This window comes from Tubulanus polymorphus, chromosome 2, assembly GCF_964204645.1.
Source record: "Tubulanus polymorphus chromosome 2, tnTubPoly1.2, whole genome shotgun sequence".
Taxonomy (NCBI): domain Eukaryota; kingdom Metazoa; phylum Nemertea; class Palaeonemertea; order Tubulaniformes; family Tubulanidae; genus Tubulanus; species Tubulanus polymorphus.
Genome location: NC_134026.1, coordinates 26,332,368 through 26,355,640, shown reverse-complemented (window position 1 = coordinate 26,355,640; position 23,273 = coordinate 26,332,368). Strand labels below are relative to the sequence as shown.

The 23,273-nt window shown below is 34.8% G+C and overlaps 1 protein-coding gene across 12 annotated transcripts; it reads left to right on the top strand.

Moving 5' to 3' along the window:
* The first annotated feature begins 25 nt into the window (after positions 1–25).
* Positions 26–23,273, top strand: LOC141899598 (actin-binding LIM protein 1-like). 12 transcript variants are annotated; one of them, XM_074785985.1, is made up of 22 exons: positions 26–187; positions 1,663–1,758; positions 2,103–2,286; positions 3,188–3,363; positions 3,573–3,619; positions 5,514–5,600; positions 9,753–9,936; positions 10,256–10,312; positions 11,361–11,375; positions 12,675–12,689; positions 13,960–14,130; positions 14,340–14,615; positions 14,929–15,018; positions 15,447–15,488; positions 16,023–16,097; positions 17,257–17,301; positions 18,108–18,187; positions 18,270–18,327; positions 18,419–18,462; positions 18,852–18,980; positions 19,227–19,295; positions 19,383–23,273. In XM_074785985.1, the coding sequence occupies exons 1-22, from the start codon at positions 184–186 to the stop codon at positions 19,494–19,496; spliced, it is 2,058 nt and encodes a 685-aa protein (XP_074642086.1). In that variant the 5' UTR covers positions 26–183; the 3' UTR covers positions 19,497–23,273. The 12 variants fall into 12 exon arrangements, with proteins under 12 accessions (XP_074642086.1, XP_074642092.1, XP_074642093.1 ...); XM_074785991.1 differs by lacking the exon at positions 5,514–5,600; XM_074785992.1 differs by lacking the exon at positions 15,447–15,488 and having other exon boundaries at positions 16,071–16,097.

The following is a 23,273-nucleotide window of genomic DNA, read 5'->3' as shown; positions in this document are numbered from 1 at the left end:
ATGGTCGAGTCTGCCAAGGCTACTTCCTGTCGGCCGGTGACCTCAGGGAAGTGAGGCGTCTCGAAAAATTATACGTGGAAAATGTCTTATGTTTCCTGATCATACATCTATACGCTAGTGGATATTTATTGTACGAGCGATTATAAACACGAACACGAATTAAAAGGATTATAAAAAGCCAAAATGGGTGAGTAGTTTATTGTGTGAGCAGATATAAATAGCCGTGAATCAAAGATGCGCCAGTCAGCTGAGTCTGGATGCGGTGTTTCATTCGAACTAAGTACGAAAAGAAACCGATTTCATACGAGTGAATGAACTCCGATTTTTTACATTTGTGAATCCATAGTCGGTCTAGTAATCCAAGAATCGCAAATTTGGGTTTTAAACAACAGGTTGTGGTTAATTTACCCATTCTGTTCGTTGTAACCCCCTGATCTGGTCTTTTATTGAGCTGGGTGGGTGATGCTACTGGATGCATCCAATTACCACTACTGCTCACCGACCCCGGCTGCCAGACCAGACAGAGAAAATGCATTGCAAATTCAACATGGCCGAAAATATAATTTTATGATGTCTCGTGGCAATTATCAATTCTAGTAATGTTCTTTGACACTATTTCAAATCAGATAGAGAAATGAGACTGAAAAAAACATAGGCCTACCCTAGCCTACTAGTTTAGAATACACTAAGGAGACACTATTATCGGTTCTCATTAATTTGTGTCGTGTATTTTCATATTCTTTTGAATGATGTATAACTGAACTATTTTGTTGTATATCTAGTTTTTGATTCAGAAATAATCTATACTTAGGAGACACATAGTTAGTAGTGTAGGTACTAAGGTAGCATCTATTCCAACAAACACGAGTAGCAGCACAAAATGAATGCTATTGATGATTGCCGTGTAAAAATATTGATCATCAGTCTTGTAAACATCTCTGTGATACGCAAACATATGACTGTATGCATTGGATTTAAGTATAACCAGCGGTAAGTTGACAGATGTCAACTATAGTATCAATATACTGGCTCTACTGTATGAGTAACTGTGTGTAACAGTAACGCTATCAAACGGCAAATATTTGCTCACACTGTGCTACGGTTTGGAATGTTCAGTTTGGTATGCAATTAAATCTGTTGCTTATGGAATGCATACTTATTTTATCTTTCCTTGTGTCCTTGGTGCAACAATTGCAACAAGGTTAGAATTTAGAATTTAGGCCATTGAGAGGTCATTGATTTGCTGCCCATTATTCAAAAGTTTATGAAATTTGAAGTAGCATTTCAAATTCATGGAAAGACAATCCAGATATTACAACTATTTTAAGTTGAAACATGAAAGATGTAAAGCCATTGTACAATTTGTTTAAAGAGGTTCTATTCTCGGTGTTAATTGTGGTGTCTGCATTGTTAACTGTTCACCTGGAAATTCCTTTTATAGCTTAATATATTTGTTTAGCGTTATTTCATTTTGTCGAATTGTTTGCTGAATATTAACACGATTAGACTGGCTTTTAGAATAGCTTTTACAAATTCACCTTGTCCTTATTGACCCTGAAATAACCAGTAGGCCTACTAGTTATAGAAAAAATTGTTGACAAAAGAGCACATACAAATTGTAAATAGCCTTCCTTTTAGCCATTCTTTTTTTCTATTTTATAGGTAAAATTCCTTGCCAAATTTGTGGCAAAAAATGTAAAGGAGAAGTTCTGAAACTGGAAGACAAATATTTCCATACAGATTGTTTTAAATGTAAAGGTATGTTGTCAGAAACATCAAGCTGATTGTATTTTCATCACTTTTAAAGGAAGCTGATTCAACCTTGATTTTCATATCTATTCAGTAGTGAAAAGATTTATAGGGGAAAAAAACATTGCTGACTAGGCTTACCAAACCATTACTGTCTGAGCTCCAAATTCGATATATGTGCGATTAATGGCATGTTAATTGTGTATAGAGTTTTTCTCATGGTGATTGTACAAATAATCTAAAAGCAATTTGTTGTTCGAAGATGAGATATCTAATTGGTTTTAAGGAATTTATGATCGTGTTCGTTGAAATCGGAAAATATTTAATGGACGATTAATGCTCCCTAATTTCAGAATGTAATACGCAACTATCCGAAGGAGAATTCTTTTTAAAAGATGGCAAATATTACTGTCCGTCGGACTATCAGAAGTTGTTTGGAACACGTTGTTTTGTGTGTAGAAAATTCGTAGAGGGAGAGGTTGTGACTGCGTTAGGAAATACATTTCATCAAGAATGCTTCAAATGTAAAAACTGCAGGTGAGTGAAAAATAAGTTTCGAATCTTGAAACGCTTATGCAGATTAGGACCGAAACTGCGCATTTTAGATTTTATTCTTAATGCCTTTTAAAAGAGCATTGAATTTCCCAATGGTTACACAGTTATTCAGGTATGTTGTTACTTCAGTGAGTGCCTGGTAGTTAACATGTACCAAGTGTAAACATAAGTAATTACATACAGAATCTACCTATATGTATTAGTTCTATTGAGATCTATTATGATGTGGGGGCGGGTGCAACTGAAGTTTTTATTGCGCACTGCTATTCAGAACGATCTGATAAAACTACGGGCTTAATTTCTTTCGATATCTATTGATTATTTTTTACTCCCTGCTGCCTGGTACCTTACGTCTTAAGTGGGGAAAGGAACATTATTGGATCATAAATAACTTAAGGGTGTAATATGCGTAATTGCCAATTGGGACTACTACGCACCTCTTTCTAGTTCATCGTAAATAAAATATCTTTAGTGAGTTGTTGTAGTAGGATAATTTGTCAGATTATTTATGGCCAATTTTGTAATAATATTTGATGTGTATGGCTTACTTGCTGCAGACATCAATTGCCTGATTGCGTAAGAATTTAAAAATCATCCTGATCAGTATAAACCTAACCAGTCTCCTCTTTGTAAGGTTTGGCTTGTCCTGTATCTTTCTTTGTGTTACTAGGCCTATGTGGCGCACACACGATTATTCATTCCACTTTGACGACTTGCAATAGACATTCATCTGTTTCTACACATAAAAATGCCCAAAATAGACTTGCAGATGTTGCATATTGTATTGTTATTTTGAAAAATGGCCTTTTTAAAAGCGTCTTCTTCATTATGGTCTCTCTTTCTATGATATGATGATAAACAAGTGAGATGTTTTATATTGCAGTAAATCATTCCATGCTGGTGATAAAGTGTCATTTAGTGGATCGGATTATTATTGTAAACCTTGTGCGGAACAGATAGAATCACCACATTCACCAGGCAGCCCTCACAGAGAAAAAAATCATGTATCGCGCCCTGTATTGAGAACTTCCACTCCTCGACGAAATGTCGATGGACAAGGTGAGTTTTTCCAATCATTTGCAAAAACCCTTGAGAAATTGATGACTAAACGGTTCAAATTCGCACTAATGACTAAGAAGAGTGTTGAGTATGAACATTTCCAAACCTTTGAGCAAATTTTGACAACCTGATTGAATACATGGCAACTATAGCATCGGATCTCATTGCTCAGATCTAACTACTTGATGATAATAATATTTCTGTTGCAGATGGAGTGGATCAGAACGATGAGGTTATCACCCCTACAGAAAATCAGGTAAGAAGCTATGTATATTATACAAACCCTATAGTTTATCAATTTTATGGGATTAGGGTTTATTTTCCATGGTCTTTGGTTTTCCTCTGCATGGACCATGATAATATCCTACCAATTCCTTACAGAAACTACATAGGTCAGTATTTCCGGTACAGTGCCTATTTCATTTGATATTTGTAAATTGCGACGTTTCATTGCTTAGCGTTGTTTTGGACAGTTTTGCTGCTTTCGTCCCAGTCTGTCAGGCTATTATGTTCACTAATGTAATTTGATAACATTTGGTCTATGTATTTCGAATTTTTTTGTCACGAATTGATTTGAATTTGTTCTGCAGTCATGAGTTCAGCTGGCTTCGGACCATGTCTTACATAATAATCAGAGGTATAATTTCAGTTGATGATATGTAATATTTTCGCTTACTTATTATTGCTTCATACGTCAGGAATAAATCAAAGCTTTTGAGGCTTTGTTAATGAGTTGATACTGTCCATTCATATACGTACATACATTTGTTCCATTAGTCAGGTAATTATAGTATAACAGCACTAATTGGCTTTCGGTACTTCTGTATAGCAGTACATGGTCACTAGTGATTATTACCTCTGATGTGATATGCATTCGAGGCTTGCGAAGAGAAGATTTATGTGTATTTAAAGTGAAGGAGACTGAATTTCAGATATTTGGATCTGTTTCGTTATTTAATTAGTTTCAGATGTTGTTCGACTCTCAAATCCTATATAGAACCTTGAATTCTATAGTCGGAATGCGGGATCCTTTTCCAAAAAAACTATCATGGCGCTGACCCTAGATCTAACGTATCAATTAAAATCTTTTGTTATGATCAGCCGTTGGTTTTTTAAATGCTTTTGTTACACGATGCTTACAAACTGAATTCAAGTAGGTTAAAGTGAATAGATAAAACGATGGCAATACTTTGTGATTGTGCAATTTTGTGTAATCATATATCATTCCTGGACCAATTTGCGCTCACCTATACCCCATACCAATACATGTACCGCAATAGAGAACCAAATTTTGAGCTCACCACTGTCTGGTCGCTTTAATCATGGATCTACCACCGGATACGGTAAAATTTTATTATCTTTTACCTTGGTCAAGCTTTTAGTGTATAAACTCTTTGAATGGCATGACTGCAGACACCTATGTTGATTGGATAATTTTGAAATTGTGGGTTAAAAACCTTGATGTTATCAAGATTTGGAATTGTGTCTTAGGTTTGGTAGCTGAAGTGAACATTTGACTGCAGGAGATTAATCACGATAGTGTCTTAATACGACATGATTAGAATATCTGGCAAATATTTCATTAATAACACTGAAACTTGCTGTCAGAAACATTTGCTTTACTTCAAGCACATTTCCGACAGAATGAGACTGTACATTGACATATAGATTAAGTTTTCCCTTCGCTATAAATTTCATTTGTTTTAGACTTAATCCGTACCATTTATAAGATTGAAATTAATTTTGGATATATTCATGTTTTTTCCATTATTTATCGATTTATTGAAGGTTCTGGCAGGATTTAATAATTGTATTTTCCTCAGTTTTTGTGCTACATTATACCTCATTAATGCCGTCATAAGCACCATTAATTAGTAATAAATGCAGCTCACGGTACCCAATATGTCTAAAAGCTTTTCGATTGATTTTAAGAATATTTTCAATTTTACCTCATTTTCTGACTTGTGTATAATGCAAACATTCGACCAGAAAATGAAGACTCGTGATTTATATCTAACCACTATTTTTAGTTAAAACTTATTTAAATCAATATGTGGTGTCTTTTGCTATTATATTACCTTGTCTTTTTGCGGCTTATAGCGTCTATTTTTTAACTGCATGATTTTGTTCTTTTCGGTTTTGGTTTTTAGTTGTTGCAGTACAGAACCCCAAGCCCCGGTTCATCGTCTATGGGTTCACGGTCATCCAGTAGCAGTTTTCACAGACAGAGCAGAACGGTGGGTTGTTGTGAATCATTGTACATCTCACGATGTGTGTCTATCTGTAGAATAGATGAGCACCGTTTTAAAACTCATTTCACTCATATCCAGCATGATGAAAAATTAACCTCACTGGTATCAATGTTTAACTTTCTCGATGTTATTTCAGCGATTTTATTTCAGCATTAAAAAAAAAAGAACAGTCAACTTCCTAATCAGTTCAAGCGAAAAAACATGTTTTATATCAAATTGTCTGTTACGGACCATTTGAATCCAATTCAAACCCTACAGAATTGATGTAAATGTATTTTGTATACAAGTGTCAGTAGTAGATGGAATTTGATGAAGCTAGTGTTTGGTATACATCAGTATTGTTACCAGTTAGTTGTGATTTCAGTCACGTTTTATGCGCGCTATTTATCCGGGCTACCATCACAAAAAAGTTCTTTATGGGTTGCGAGGACGGGAGTATATCGGTGGGAAGTGCCTCGGCGAGACGTTCTGCTCGAGACCCATTTCAGTAACTGCGAATACGTATTATATCTAAAATTTGATTAAAACGCCTCCCATTGTAGCTGTAGTTGAACTGCCTATTGTATTGTGAATGTACCATATGTATATGCCGGCGTATTAGAATATGCAGGTATGCCAGTAGCATATATTTTCACTGCATTGGTGCAGAAAAATATATGTATCGAGTTTTATGCCACAGACTGATAGAAGCTGACTGGGTAAAGCTAATGATGATTTTTGTTATTCCGCGCGCATTCATTACCAGTTGAATGCTGCGCTCTTTCATAATTCAGTGGTATCGCAAATCTTTTCACATTTCAGTAAATTAGCTCCCTTTCAAAAAGCGAATATTAGATGTAGAAATGTAATGCAGAACCGTTATTTATTTCCCGCATAATATCGGGTTAATGTTGGTCTTATATTTCAATTGATCGACATTGATCTACTGCGTACAACTATCGTTTTCTTGGAATTAAGAATCTCAGTCTGAAAGGTCCGTACTGGTTAAATGTTTCCGGTTGAGCTGATTTATCTTAAATGAGGGAATTGGTGTACATCCCATGGTAGTCGAACTACTGTCACCATTCATCAAATACGGCTCTATGTTACTGAGATTTGATGATCTGATAAATTCTCGAGCCATTTATAGATGACTGTGTCTGGCATCGATACTGTCTAGCATCATGGCTATGAGTTATTGGAAATAAATGGTTCAAATTACTTGTCTTTATCTGATGATATTTCTTAGTCTATCATTTATGGGATGCTGATTGCTGACCAATGGTCATTTTTCACGTCGATATGTTATGAACCGATGTGATATTTTGTGGCCTGTTTATTGATAAAACATAAAAAGTATATGTTTTCTGCAGTATGTAGATCTTGGTATTATATATTGCCGAAGGGCGACTCTTGGTGACAACCTACAGTGTGCAGTATATTGATATTCTATCTAGTGTTTAAGCCGTTATTCTGGTGATACTCTCAGCACGCATATTGGAAGATTATCAACATTTGTCTCATGAGTTTTTGTGCAACGCTGATAAAACTCTCCACTCCTCCGTATGTTTGCATGTTAACTGCAGAAAGATCTATTCAAATCCTGTCTAATTTGCTCGAAAGGATAGATTTGCCATAGTCAGAAGAATCTTAAATTGGAGACAGGTTTAGAATGCTTTGGTTTCTTGTACTCGGTACAAAGATCTCCTTGATGGATGAGGGTGCGAGGATTTGCTCTTACGATGCATTACGGAACCCTCAAGTATTACGGCAATGGCATTTAGATAAATGTTAGCGCATAAAACTTAGGTCAACCAGAAAATGTTTTGTTATCAATGAATAGCATGCTTCCTCCTACAAATTTCTTATGGAAGCTTTCACTATCTGATTTATGACGATGTGTGATAATTATTTGAATATCATTTGCCTAGCATATACGTATATGTAGTATTCATGAAGGTTTTGAGATGATTATTGATTCTTTCAGCTGGTCTATCCACGGCAAATGTAGCTCTATTTTATAACCAGCTGTTATACCGTAGTGTAGGCTGTGTATTGGTCTGCTGTCTCTACTAGTTCCCTGCTGAGATGTCATTTGTTAAGGGTATAGCTGACCGGTTCAGCCCCGGAGTTCATACATTATGTATACTATTCTAATGAAATTCTGTTATCACTGTTTCCGACAGTCCACCCAACTGTGCTCTACTTCTTGAGACATGTCATAAGAAGTCAGTGATGAAATTACAGCACCCTGTCATAGTTGCTGTTCCAGACTCAGACTCTAATTATTGATACGACGTCCATTTCATTATAATACGAGACTACTCGAGTCAATGATCAATTTCTGTATTATAATTGAATCTATCTGTCGCTGTCTATCTGCATATCGTGTCTGGTACATGTGAACTAAGAAAGCTAGCGGAGTGAGATACTCTTCGTAATGTCATCTGTAACCATTGTCACCAGTGCTGGTGAGATGGATGTGAGAAAAGGGACAACGCATGGAGAACATGACTGGTTGCCTTTGTCCTAGCTATTAATAGATTGACTATTTGAGATATCTGATCAATCTATAACATAGGTCAATAGATTGAGGGGATATTGAAGACACATATTAATGACTTAATTTTCAATCAAGTATATATACAGTATATTTATTATCTTTAGATGACCATAATTAAAACCATTTCAAATAACAATTCCATTTTGCCTTGTAATACATTTAGTGTTCTCAGAACTGGGCTAGTTGATCAAGGTCTTTATCAGATCGACTTTTCGATCGACTTCTCGATGCCTCGTGATTGATGAATGTATTGATTTTAGTATAGATTACCCGTGATAAAATTGTGGACGGACGACCAAACTGTACAGACGCAACTGATGCAGAAGAGTATATTCTAGCTTCGTTTGATTGATAGCTAGTTTTCCGACTGAGTCCACTTACTCACAGAGCATTGAGCGTAAAAAATAAGACGAGGTATCTACTGGTGTCTATTTTCCGCTCTGCTTTAAAGAAAGCACATTTTTTAGATCAGTTAAACGAGGATGTCTTATCCTTGACACACAATCATAATGATCTGATTATCTTACACGGTCTGACTCGCACTACCTGAATAAATTTGAATCAATTAAAGATTGAGTAGATAAAGTTTTTTTCACGCATTTGTATTTAGTATGGATATTTTAAATTCTTGTCGTATTTAGAGTTAGTACAGTGATATCAGTTGATGAGCCTCACAATGCATTACATGGCTGTCTCCATGTTTGTTGAAAGATTAATTTATGACAGTTGGCTTTCACTTTGAAGTCTCTCAGCAGTAGGTTTATATCCGCTGGCTGGTTCTTCGTTGGGCAAATCCTGTCACAATAGACATTAATAGACATCATAGACATAAACATCATGTTTCATCTATTATTAGCTAGTTGATCTTTGCCTTTCATATCGTACATGAGTACTGAGATATATAGTGCCGTGATGTATCTAGATTCAAACCTGCCCTGTATTAGGATTGTATCAGCTCATGATTTTGCGTGTATTTTGTTGAAATAGAAATTATTCATGATCCTGTCCAGGGGTTGACTGTTCTAATTTTTTCAAAAACACGTATGACAATTTTTGTGTAATCGGTTATTGTTTGTCATTGTACTACTGTCTGTGCGTTCATCGAAATGATTGATAGCATGAAATCAAATATGGTTTGAAAGACATTTTTATGAAATGACTGAGATAAAATACATACTTGACTTGAATAGTGAAATAAATGCGCGAAAATAACAGCTACTCAAAAAGCGTTAAAAGTGGATTTATAAAGAAATCATGATTGATACGCTTGCTAGAGGTAAAGAGTTAAAGAACAAATATATTGTGTACTCAGTGGGTGTAATCCTGTTACAACTGAGAATGTAAATAGAGATTAAAGAGGATTGGAAGAACACACTTCAATCAATCTCAGCAGTCTTCTGCTAGTGTGCTTGACTCAAAGATTCAAAGAATTTCTTTATATTTCTGGTGTGTGGTTTATTGATTAATGCTGCGTACATTTGCCTTTATTTTTCATACCGATAAAGTTCTTCATCCAATCTTTTTAAAGCTCACGCGTTCGCATAATTTGATAACGTGTTTTTTTAAGTTCCACGAGAATTCATTTTCCTTTCTAGGAATCGGATCATGATTCGCATGATGTCAACTTTGGCAAGATGTACCCGAAAAGTTACCTGGAAGCTGAAAAAGAAGAAGAAAAGAAACTCGCTGAAGCGGAACGAAGAAAGAAACGAGACATGTATAAACGTAGCTCATCGCCAGCACCAAATCCACCTAAATCTCCACATTTCCACAGACCAGGTAAGGCCTTTTTTTAATTGATTACTTGGAGTACGGATTTTTCAAGAAAAAAATGAAAGGGCGAAGGGAATGAAAATTTTCAGGAATTTTTAAATGAAACGAAACCAGAAAAAAAAATTTTTTTAATGGTTTGCGTATTTTCCACATAAAACCTCTTGGAAGGAAAATTTTACCTTTTTCATTTGATGATTTTTGCAGAATTCTCGGACGCAGGTCCGTACTCCAAGTAATTAAAAGAAGACCTAAACAATATTTTCCTTGATTTATTTATTGAACATTCGACCCACGAAATAACAAAAAATCCATGTTCATTTTTCAGAGAACTTCCATTTCTCAAGGGTCAGGCAGGCGTATGTATGCCCAGGTGGAAAGAAAGGTTAGTTTTCTATGTGTTCAGCACTGATAGTATTGGTGGTTATTATTAGAAAGAGCTTACTTTTAATTCCTAATTTTTACAACTATCACAACACGAACGAACGGTTGAAAATACAAAAAACAACAGTTGAACATATATTTTTTCACTCCCCGCGGAGCTAACAGCTTCCTGGTGAGATCTTATACATCGCATACCCGGTATTATTTAACCGCTCAATATATCAGTAGATATGGTATGCATTAGATCGTATTCTCATGATATGAAAAATAATACGCGATATGAATTATTGCCACATGGTGGCCTATTAGTTAATTACAGCAATCAACTGAGGGATGAAATCTACCTCATCATCCGAGGTCATGGTTTCGATACATATAATAACCACCTTCATAATAAGATAAATACTGTTCCAACAACGATCAAAAATCAGTGGTTTGTAGTAATTAATGAGAATTGCTGGTTCCGATCAGACCTAATTCCAGTTCATATGGAATCATCGACAAATTTCCCCATTTGAACCTTGCCACTACAGTGACTTAAATGTTTTACAGCCAAAATAGGATGAATATTGGTCAGGAATGTTTTATGTCCATTAGTATTAGCATCCTCTATTGATTTAATGTACTCATCATCTGCACTCTCTAGGGCGTCATTGTGATTAATGCTCGCTTCATGTTTGGTATTTCTGGCAGAAACTGTGCGCGTATAAACTCTCACACAGAGGGCAGACAAGAGCTGGAACTATTTTTGTGTGTGTTACTAAATAAATAAAATAGGCCTTGATTTCCCTTGTCTATTTACCTATTACAAACAAGAATAGGCTACTTTTCGCTACTTCACAGTTCCCGGCTTCCTTAGCGTTTTAGACTAAGTCTTCTGTCAGTGTCTGATGTTATATATTAAACGCAAACATGCATTGTTGGCTGTTAACTTGAGTTTTTAAATGCTTTATGAGTGCAACTATTGCTCCTTACTTAAAATTTTTTTACGAAATGCCTTTCATAAGAAGAACAGTTGATTACTCCTGTTTTGTTTTGTGTACTTGCAGGTCACGTGGAGAAAGGTAAATATGAAAATTCCTCAATTCCGGAATATGTTTTTAACTCTCAGTGTTTGGAACAAAGATGTACACATTTGGGTAATGTTTTGGGAGCGAGCACTAACTAATGTTAGCATTTAGAATGCACAGACGATACTAATAGCCAGATTACTGATTAAACGCGAGTAATCCAACTAGCAATTAATTAAATAATGCTGCAAAGCTGTTGTGGGTGAAATTAATTTAGTAGCTCTGGGAGAAGAGTTGCATAATTATAACTATGCACGGGTGAGATGAACATAGGCCTACAGCTGTTATATTGGCAGAATTCTATATGGGATGCATGATAGTAAAGGAATATCATATCAGTAATGATTGATGAAATATGTTACTAAAGTAATGGAAAAGTACTCATTGATTACGGAGATATTCTCTACATACTTTAGGTGTTGAAATGCTTCTTTAGTGTTGCATCTCGGATCCCGATAAGGCTTTCATTCCCATAAGAAAAACCGTCCAGCAACTAAGATATGAGTCATTACTGTTTTTTAATTCTTTGCACAACTACTGAGAAGATTCCAGAGCCCAACACAATTCTCTTCCATGTATTTTTGCCTATAGGTACCGGTATATCTTCTCTAAATGGGGTGTTGTGTACTTCAATTTTTTAGGCCGACGACGGGGTAAAAAGAGTATGTATTCGATGATTGCATAAGTCACGATAATTCCTCAATGACTAATCAGATACTTCAGTCCATTCCTTAGATTACTAACAAATTCAGGCATGTCTATAGCGATATATTTCACTTGATTGTATGGATAATCTTGGGAATACCAATCACTAAATCACCAGTGCTATTATGATACAATCACTGAAGGCAAAGAATCAGAATGCATCCTCCTAAATTTTATGGTTTTTATCGCAGTTTGAAAGAGTATAGATAATATGGCTGATTCCTGTCCATGATTCAGTGATGTCATCGGATCCTTATTTCACTATGAACATAACCGCCACGTTTCCCTTTCCTTTGCAATTCCAAATAAAGATGTACCTAATCCTGCTCCTTATTGGCTTCTCATAAGTGCTGATAAATCAAAAGAACACGATAAAATATAATCTATGTGGAGGTTTTTTCCTAATGAAGAAATGATAATACAATGTGATCTGTAAGAAGTAATGTGCATTTAACTTTGATGATTAATTCTCTAATTTTCTCTAACATTCACGAGTATTGATGAATTGATTGATAGGTTTATGCCCTGTCTGTAATTTCTTCACTGATTAATAGCGTGGATTTTTGCTTTCTTTTTTCTGTCATGCAGGCATGATGGTTCTAGGTAGGTATCTACTATTGTATCATTCTGCTGGGTTTTAAGTCATCGATGTTTTGGAGAAGTGAAAACATTTCGCTTTCTATGTTCAAATGCTTTACACGTAATAGGTGAAAATTTAGAGCTTCGCTTTTATGAAAATTTACGTCTACATTGACTACAGATTTTAGCCTCTAATCAGTCTTCATTATTAGTTCAATAAGTTCAGTGCTTCTGCACTTTATACATTCTTTACTCTCTCATATTTTTTGTTGCATTTTAACTTTAAAATGTTTAACTTGCCTTTAAGTACCATGAGGTCAAGGCAAAAAGCTTTTCAAGACCTCATTCAGTGGGGTATGTCATACAGAAAGAATAGATTTTTTAGTCTATGCAAGTAAATAAAGAACAGATAATGCAAATAATGAATCCAAATGTGGCGAATCGATAACTTCAAATAGGGTTGTGGTTGAGACTTTGGTTAACAGTAGTAAAATTCCTTCACAAAACGCACACACAACTTGACTCTAATTCATTCACTCTCCAGGCAGCCCAGCAGATATATGTGTGCCAACTGTAGTTTAGTTCAATTTTCTGATTGTATTCTATGTATTGCTTTTCATCCCTTCGTCAAACAATTTTCAAATTCCTGAAATATATTTTTATTGTTATGTAATTGGTTTTTGTGGGTTAAGCAAACTATTTTTTTTCACTCTGTCCTACATTATTCAGATAGGTTCAGTCAAGCTTCATCTTGGCCTTACCTCTCTGAATTCCGTATAAAAGTTCATCTATGATTTAGTCTTTATCCTGAACCCTGAACACAAACAGACAAAATTACCAATTCCGAAAATGATGGCATTCCATCTTGACGTTTATTCGTATAAAATTGATGAAATGGTGTGTCATGGGTTTTCATAGATTTTTTCATATTAAGTCCTTACTGTATATTCCTCTGATAGCACACTTCACTGTACATAAGAACACATGCACTTGCGATCACACTTTTTATATAAATTAATTTTATTCAAATTATGACAAAACTTTATATCACTTCAGTGGCTTGTTGTTCTTCCAGTTTTTTGCGTTCAGTTTTTTTCTCATAGATTGTCTGTCACTGTGTGCTGTTAATGTTAAATTTCGTTGAAAAAGGTTACCAATTGAACAAACTGATTAAAGCTTATTAAAATTCAGCTTCAATCTAATGATGATGATGAAAATGAAATAGAATTTGGCAAAAGTATTGATTTAGAATTTGGCAAAAGTATTGATTTAAAACTGTATTTTTTGTTGTCAGCTAATGAAGCGCCACCTCGTGGGAAGTCACCGACACCTATGAATAAAGAAGAACCAATAAAATTATCCACTTATCCAGATGGCCATGAGCCTGAACCTGATGAACAGAAGCGCATTGAACGCGATGATTGGCCAGGTCCACCTTCGTCCGCTTGCATCTTGCCTGAATTAAGTACTTATCAATCAATCTTCAATTAACCCGTCCAAATTAATAGCTTTCTCTCCCACTTGATTTAAGCATAAATGATCATGTAAACATCAACAAATCTACCTCAAGACTGGCCTGATCGAGTGCGCAGGAAATTTGATATCATGTTCGTCTGATGAGAATATGGACTTCTTTTAGTTATGAGTTCACTGATTCCATATCTGAATTTGCAGTGCGAAATAAACTGAACACCAAAATTGGAAATGAAGATGATGATGAAGAAGACGAAGGCGTTTTCGAAGACGATCCCAAAATTCAGAGAGAAATCGAAGAGATTTCCAAATATAACAAATCTGGAATAAGTCAAGTAATACTACGAGATTTAGAAGAGAAGAAAAAGAAGAAACGCTCGAAGTCACCTCCGTTAGATCCGTGGAGAGCATCGCGCACTCCATCTGCGGATCATGAACCAGAATATAAAACTAGATATGATTCACCAATTTTCGCATGTAAGTGTTAATTCATGTCTCTAGAAGCTCCCAACCTTTCTGCCTGCAGGTCTGGCTTATTGCTTTTGATCTTAATCCACGAAACTAGATAATGAATTTGAATTTGTTCATTTTTCATAGTGAAAAACAGATCATTCCCTGCTGCAGTGTCCTTTCGCTTAATATTTCCCTTCATTTTATTCAATATTAAACATACGTATTTTGTCTGAAACAAAACAACGATCTCGATCGATATATTTCCTATGATGAAATCATGAAAACCATATTGAATCATGAATGCGTTTAATCATCGGTGATTGGATGATTATTTCAGCGCCTTCTAGGGACAGAGATCGACAACGTTCAAGTTACGACGACAATGTTTTACATAAAGATAGATCTGCAACTTTACCCGGATATCCTGGTGAGTTCATTCATCATCATAAATCAGCAGAGCAATAGCCGAATGCTTCCTCGACATGATTGCCAAAATATTACGCCATGTTACCGCATGGAATAAACTGAAAATCATCATTATTTTTTGCTCGTGTTGATTATTTATGAGACCGCTAATGAAAATTTCTAGATTTTGGAATTAGTTGACATTAAGATCTGCCTTCTTGCATAATTTGCTGGAAAACGATTTTCTTTGTAAATGTAGCTTTTCATTATGTGCGTGTATGCGTGTGTGTATTTGTTACGTTTGGGTTTAAAGTTTTTGTTTTATGACTGCGGTGATAATGTTAGGATTTCTGGATTCCGATGCGAGTCTGAGCACCTGATCATTGTCACCTTTACGATACCCAGTTTTTTTTCCTGTTTAATCATTATTGATTCTTGTTCTTGTCAAAGATCGTCGAAAACGTCGCGTTCGAATATGTCAATCAGAATCAAGTGAGTGTCACTGTGACGATGCTTCTTTCTGAGCCACAGTTTCAGCTCTTGTTAATCATATATAGATATATATATATATATATATATATACCTTAAGATACAAGAGACTATATCCTAATGTAACTGAAAGCGTATAAACCTCAATTTAACAAAGCTACAACGCGCCTTTCTCTTGCCTATAAAAATTTTCAAAGAAAATTCAACAGAAATACTCAATCCACGATGCAATGAATGCCGATCTGGTATTCTAGTATAGCAATCGAACAGTATCTAGGTCCTTCGTCCAGAAAAACAATTATTTATTTATTCCCAGTTTAAAGCTACACGGCTTGGTATGCTTTTATGTTTTTAGTTACAAACTATACCAGCTACTAAAGTGTGAATATTCCGGGCTTTATTAATGCATACAGCATATTTTCTGAAATTTTTAATGTAGTTTAGTAATAATTTTGTTTAATGTACGTATCATCAGTTGGTATTAGTCGGTGCGTGTGCGTGTAATGAACTGTAGCGAAGATTTTTGTTGCTTTCAAGGCTCCGCGTCGTCACTCTACGCTTCTTCTTTACGTCATGCTCACTCAGGAAGCAGTATCAAATATCACATGCCAGGTAAAACCTCGTAATCCTCGCATTGCAATAATATAATAAAACATGCTGCCATGAGTAGTCCTCTACTGGTTGCTTAGATATGCATGTAATAGGGAGTGAATTTGCATATGAGATATGTGTGTCTAATGAAACGACCAACTGGTAGCTAAAAAGCTGCTCATTTATTGCTTTGCGAATTATGTATTTTATGTTGTTTCGTTTATTCGTTAGCTAACTTCTTCCTGACATCGAGTAAAATGAAATGCCAATTTATTCACTTGCGCTCTTTTTGGTTGAGGAAACAATGTTAAGCATCCTGATGAATCAAACACGAACTATGTCATCTAAGTGTGCTACAATCTATCTTGTTAAATATTATCGTAGTTTATCTAAATGCATGATTCTAGTAGAAACATTTTCTTTTTAAAAGGTGAAAGGTTATTTCTAATGAATTCTATAATGAATGTTTTTTCTTTATCATTCTTGCATCTGTAGTCATATGTCGATGAGTAGTGTGTTAGTTCTCTGTTCTCGAGTCAGTCTAAAAAAGATATCTGCTTCGCTTGAGTTCAGTTTTAAAACGTTTGCTCGATTCCTTTACGGTACTTAATAATTCTCAAATGAAAATTTCTTTGAGAATTATTAAGAACAGCAGCTTTTATTTTTGACCGTATTATGATAGGCATTATGCTTCATTTTAGATTTAAAGATTGTCTGAGTTTCAGTTTTTTTAATTGTTTGCTTTTTTACAACTGGTTAATCATGGATAAGACATGTTCAGTGGTAGCTTATATACCATTCTGAATGGGTTTGATTTTTTAGAACTTCTGTGTCAACTCAATTGGTTTTCTGGTATTTTGCCAAAAGTTCATGAATATCATTGCATAAATGTCAACAGTTCCTATTTCAATGCATTCATGAATTTAGGTTGAATAAGACGTCAATGTATTGTAATCATATACAGTCTTGAGTACCGATTTTATTGCCTAATGTCGATTGATTTTTGGTTTTCATGAATAGAATTTTTTCATTCATAATTTAATTACCTCTGTTTTTATTGGGCATTGTTCCGATCACGAAGATTCAAAGATTGAGTGATTTAGTCATGTTTGGTCATGATTTTATATTATTGACGTTATATTGTTATATATGTTTTTGTCAACTGTGCCCCTTCTTACAGATGATGGCCGTCCACCAATGTCTCCAAGATTCAAGGAAACCCGTGGTATTTGATTTTATTTCATTGATTACCCAGCCATCAGGAAGCTTGCTCAAACAAAGTTCCGTTATTCATTAACTATCTAAACAGAGCGATCGTTGCTGTCAATGAAAGCATGTCAATAATCAGTATTTTTTTACGTGTCTACAGTAGTCTAGTACTAACCAGTAGTTTGCAAACTGAGAGATCTTTTCTTTGAAAATATCTCATGTAATAAAGCGCAGATAATTTCTAGTTGTTCATCGCACTTTCTGGATTAACATCAATTAAATGAAAAGAAGTGAAATTATTGTGCATGTTTTCATCCATGATGCACATTGATGATGGCTGGGTGAAAAGTTTGGTGATGAGATGAGATAAGCATGGGATGAATAACCATTTGCAATAGAATACAGTAGTTTCAAATCTCATCTTGTTTCAAACAAGATGAGATGATTTAAGCGTTGTTCACACAAGATTCTGGGGTTTAAGAAGTACCATTACTTATGTGATGCTGAATAAATATGCCAGAGTAAAATAGTATCATACAGAAAAACTTGTGTGAATGCCGCAGTAGAGCATGCTTTTAATGATGATGCTGGTATTCATATTTCAGGTCCATTGGTGATATTCTTACAGTTTTATAGCTTTTTTCTACATCCTAACTTGTCAGCTATTACCTAATACTGTGTATATTGTATGTTTAGGGTTTAAAATTGGGTTTTGGTGTAAATTGTAAGATTGCATATATTTTGCATAATTCTAAGAGTCCGTAGATTGCAGCCATTATTTAAACATGCTATGAGCCTTTTTGTCTTGAATTCTGTTTTTAGTAGCGAAGCCAGGATACACGTTTGGATTAGCGGCGAAATCAGCTAGTTTACCAGGCTCTGCTCGAGCTGGTGTCAGTTTAGTAAGTGTCATAACTCATAAGACCTAATGCACCATCTCTTGATTTATGGTATTGTAACAGTGTTGGTAATTTGTAATTGCAGGGAGAGTATGAGGGTGTGAATAATGGTGGCGAAAGGGTCCAAATGAGGCATACACCATGTGAGAAGATAACCCACTTTTCAAAATTCTTTACTTGCAAATTTAAATGCCGCTTGGAAATGAAAATATTTTGAAATCTTGAATTTTACAGATAATGCATCAAGCACATCAATGGATGGGGATGGAAGTTTACGAGTAAGTGTTGAGATCTTTGAAAACATATGATTTGAAAGGGCGGATGTGGAATATTGCATGTTTATTTCATTCATTTCGATTGAAAGATGGAACTTTGAAATAATCATTACTAATTGTTTGGTCGATATTGAGTCTGATTTCAAATTATTTTGTTACTGTCACTGTTTTCAATGCTATATGTGTAATTCATCACCCAGATTATGTAGTGTCATCAGTCTAGTGTCTCTATTCAGTTAAACATACGTTCGGTTTTGTAAAATATTCAATTAATGCATGTTCCTATTTGATACATGCTGATTTTTAAGTTTGTTTGATGACGGAGTCAAGCTTTTAGCCAGTGTTTTAATTGCTAGCCTGTGTTTCAATAACTGCTTGTTCTCTCCCTACAGACGACAGATTATATTATACGAGGTGGTGGGCGTTATCATGGAGCCCACTATTCAGAGGTGCTAAATCATACTCCTACAAGTATATTTTTCCGGCGGTCCCTTCCGAATATGAACGCGGAACCACATAAGGTAATTTTTTGTCAGTAACGCTTCAGTCTGGTACTACTATGAGTCATGAAGGATATCCATAGACTATTAAGGTAGTTGGGCTGATCTAAAACTTTTCCTGATTGATACAAGAACTATAATGGGGACTAAAAATCTATTGCAATGCATGAATGGCGAGCTTTGCATGCTTAACTTGTGCTGTTTATCACCATGCTTCTGGTAGTTTCAATTATAGGTTAAACATTAACGCATTTTATTATTTTTTAGGCGTATTCCTATGAAGACATTAAGGTTACAAAAGAATTACCGAAGGATGTTGATAGAAATTGTTTAGAGGTATATAACACGACAAATTTTATTGACCTTTTACTTGAAATACATACCTGCAGTCTTTGCCATTTTAACTTTATCCACGTTTTGCAGAAATATTTGACCAAAGAGGATTTTGAAAAGATTTTCAACATGAATCGCGAGGAATTCTATCGTATGGCAGAATGGCGGCGTAATGATTTGAAGAAGCGCGTTGAACTTTACTAGTCAATATTGTTGAGAACAAGAGAAAAGAAAATTGAGCTCGCATACCCTGGAGAACTTATAATGTACTGTGTGTTGTTCTCTTAATGCTTACCATGCAACAATCACTTAATACCGTTCTTAGATGTGTCTGATTCAAATCACATACTACTGTTCATATGAATTATGTGTAATTACTCCCCCTATGCGGCTCATTTTTGATGGATGACAATGCGGTACATTACTGTTGTACGCGTCTAATGCTGTTTGAACCTAACAGGGAAAATGGTTCTCGTACACTTACTAGCCAGATGTACACACAATGGCATATGATATTTGTAAAAGAAATAAATATGTGATCTCCTAATTACGATAATATGTCCGCTTTTTTACACCCATGACATTGATAGTTCAACCTTTTTCAGTCATTGTTAAACATGGGTTTGTATCTATCAGTGAAAAATTTGTATTAAGAAAAAACGATAAGACAGATTTTTGTAAATGTAGACGTTAGCGAGAAATTTAAATGTTGTAACATCCATCCTGAGATTGTGTGTATAACAACAGGCACATACTTGTTTGTGAATCGGCAGCGTTTCATGTGCCATTAGATGATAGATATGAGTGCTACGAGATTTACGTGTTAGGATATCATAAGCTAGTAATGTCTTGAGCTTACCTGTTAGCAGTACCCTGCGTAAATACAGGTCAAGTAACTAGTTGGACCGGTACAAGAGGAATATCAGCTGCCAAGCCCTGCATTCATCACATTTGAACGATACACATAATGTATATCTATGGTATGAGTGGAAATTTAAAGTGTCACAATTAACTAGCTGTTTTTATCTGGATGTGTAAGTAGTTAACTGCTCACTCCAGCTTCAGATAGTATTTAATTGGCTTATCAAACAGTGTAATTGTATTTTGTGGAGTTTGTGTTAGAATTGCTATAGACTGCTTTTAAAACACCCTGATCAAAACTGATCATTATGTGTGGTCTGGATATCTGATAACTTCTGTGATCGAGTATGGGAACCAAATGATAACTTGGCATATCACCAGCGCATGTTAGCGTGTGGTTTGTATAGATGATAATAATAATAATACTAATAATATTGAATAATAATAACAATAGCTAGATGTGCGTATGTAATAAAATGAAGAAAATCATACATAAAAAAATTAATGTAAATGAAATTATATACTGTAATGCATAAAAAATGTGCCATTCTGAGCTTATAATTGCATTCATTCATTCAATATGGGAATAGTGCTAATTGATACATGCATCTTACACTAATATAACTACGCTTTTGCTTGTCCCGATTTTGATGGGAAGGGTATATATCTATAAATCTGACTTATATTAGTGCAATTCTTCATGGCATTCGTCTTCATAAGTAAGTGATAATTGTCTAATTGATAATTATAAAAATGGAAGGCAGTAGACTGTCATTTTTCGTTTAACTGATTAGAAAATCAGCTGATTTTCGAGGACAATATAAATTGTACCGAGAGTAAGTGGCTATAGTAATAATTATTTATTCAAACCTGCACTGCATTTTATACAAAACTGCATTTCTGAATTGTCATAATTTGAACATCCAATATCCTTACCAATAGAAAAATGCGAAAACATTTTGCAATGATTGAATAAATTGCTTTCAAAAGAAAATAAAATGTATGCCAGAAATGATGCTATCTTTGTTTCTATGAATTGTATTCTGTGCATCTCTTGACTAGAGATTCATTTACCTTTGTTCATGACGGTATGATGATAACAATGAATTAGGAAGTGCCATTTTTGATGCAATTCTTATATATTTCGCCTTTTCGTTTGCTGAATAATCTGTGATATTCAATTCGATAGCCAGTACTCTCAGTACGATTTCATGGTTTTTATAAGGTATGGTAACTAGTTACGCATATTTTTTTTCGCTGATTGATTGCTGTGTGTGAGCAGATTCGGAATGTATGAATGCCTAAGATTCTTTGAAAACGATTTAGTTGGTTTCTTGCTTATCGTGGAACCTAGTTTCACGGCTGAATTCTACTCCACTTGGCTGTAAGTAATCTTAAGAAATGTCGCGGGTATAAGCCTATAACTAGTATTCTTAAAAGCACCAGTGTTGTAATGATATGAATCGTGCTGTGGGCACAACAGTATTTCCTCTGTTGGGGTAGATTCATAGTTTTCCAGAAATTAAATTTTCAGAAGGGTCATGGATCTGAAGAAATGATGTCATGTATGATCTAAGTTATGTAGATAGGGATTTCATTCTGTTCAGTGATATTCTATCAGAACTGGAAGCAGTGTTGATTTGATGTCTGCAGTATTTCATTCTGACAAGAATACAAATCATTCATGCATGTTTTTGATGCTAAAACTATCCATTAACCCATTTCCTTCATTTGAAATTGATGGAACATTTTTCTGTATGAATAGGAGGATGTTTTATCCATATATGTGCACTATGTATATAGATTCATTCTCGTTGAAAACTATGCTTTAGAAGAAGGCAGTGTAATTTCGCAATGATTAGCTTCAAAAATACACATAAATCAATGATGCCTTGGTCAACGGTGCTTATTAAATTGCATGAAGCGCTTTTCAAATAACTGAATATAAAATGAATATTTAGAAAGAATTTCCTGGGAATATACTGTCAGTAGTCTTACACTAATTCTTAGTTAACAGCCTCAACAGCAATGTAAAAAATGTGCTTTTCTGCATTTTTATGATAAAACAAATGGCCATCATATACACACATGTGGAATTTTGTCTCATTGTTTTCATAATGATACTTGTTAATCTTGATTCTAATGTACCGTTAGTCAAACTGTGTATTAGCATTCCCAAATCATTGTAACCAATTGGTATAGCCCTACCTTTCATTGGACAGTACCGGTACTCCTCTTCAATACTTGCTAAATTATACATTCTTAAATAAGTAACAATATTTTGTTGAATCTATTTATAAGTTTATTGATTTATTTTGTGCGTGTAGTTAATTATTTTGCCCACACTGGAGTTTATTTAGGGTATTAAGTAAGTGAAAGATTCATTTCAAGAACAGCACATTTTGTAATTCGGTATTTAAGATTATTTACAGGAAACTGTTGTTTTAATTGCTCACGTATAGTTATCAGTAGTTAATTACTTGAAATAATAAAAGTTTTTGTTGTATAAATGGAGAAAAAGTGTCGATAATGTTTATTTGTAATCTTCGGAGCGTCTTGTAATTCACTGGAAAAGCCACATTAATTTATCAGTACCAACTCTATATTTATCATGGATTCACATATGATGTAGTTATTCATACTTTTCAACAAGATATAATTGTAAATTAGGAATTTATATATTAGGAACATGTAGCACTATTGTTACGGTGATTTGAGTGAAGATCTGCATATTGCGTTGTTGATTATGAGCATACTACGGTAATTCAATTATTGATGAGCAGAATTGTAAAATTATGAAGTCAGAGACAAATCAACTTCTTTCCTATTAAGTAAAATGAGCATACGGTAGTTCATAGATCGAGAGCGATATTTCATAATTTACTTCAAGTACAATGGATGCAGGCATGTACATTTTCTGCCATAGGCATAACATAGATTGTTTTTATGTGTCACAAAGTGACTTTTTCTATTCCTTATTTCGTCTCTGACTGAGCTCTATTCCTCTTTGATGGTTTTGGAAATTTACATTTAGAACACTGCCATCCATTGTAACATATTTGCCTATTTTAAGTACACATGCTTTTTATGCTGACCGAATTAAAAATAAAATTGGCTTGA

Bases quoted from the DNA above. Each gene is read 5' to 3' on its own strand.
- LOC141899598 (XM_074785985.1), top strand. The intron at 14,616-14,928 runs GTAAGTGTTAAT...TGATTATTTCAG, and splicing joins TGATTCACCAATTTTCGCAT to CGCCTTCTAGGGACAGAGAT. The intron at 18,981-19,226 runs GTAATTTTTTGT...ATTATTTTTTAG, and splicing joins TGAACGCGGAACCACATAAG to GCGTATTCCTATGAAGACAT.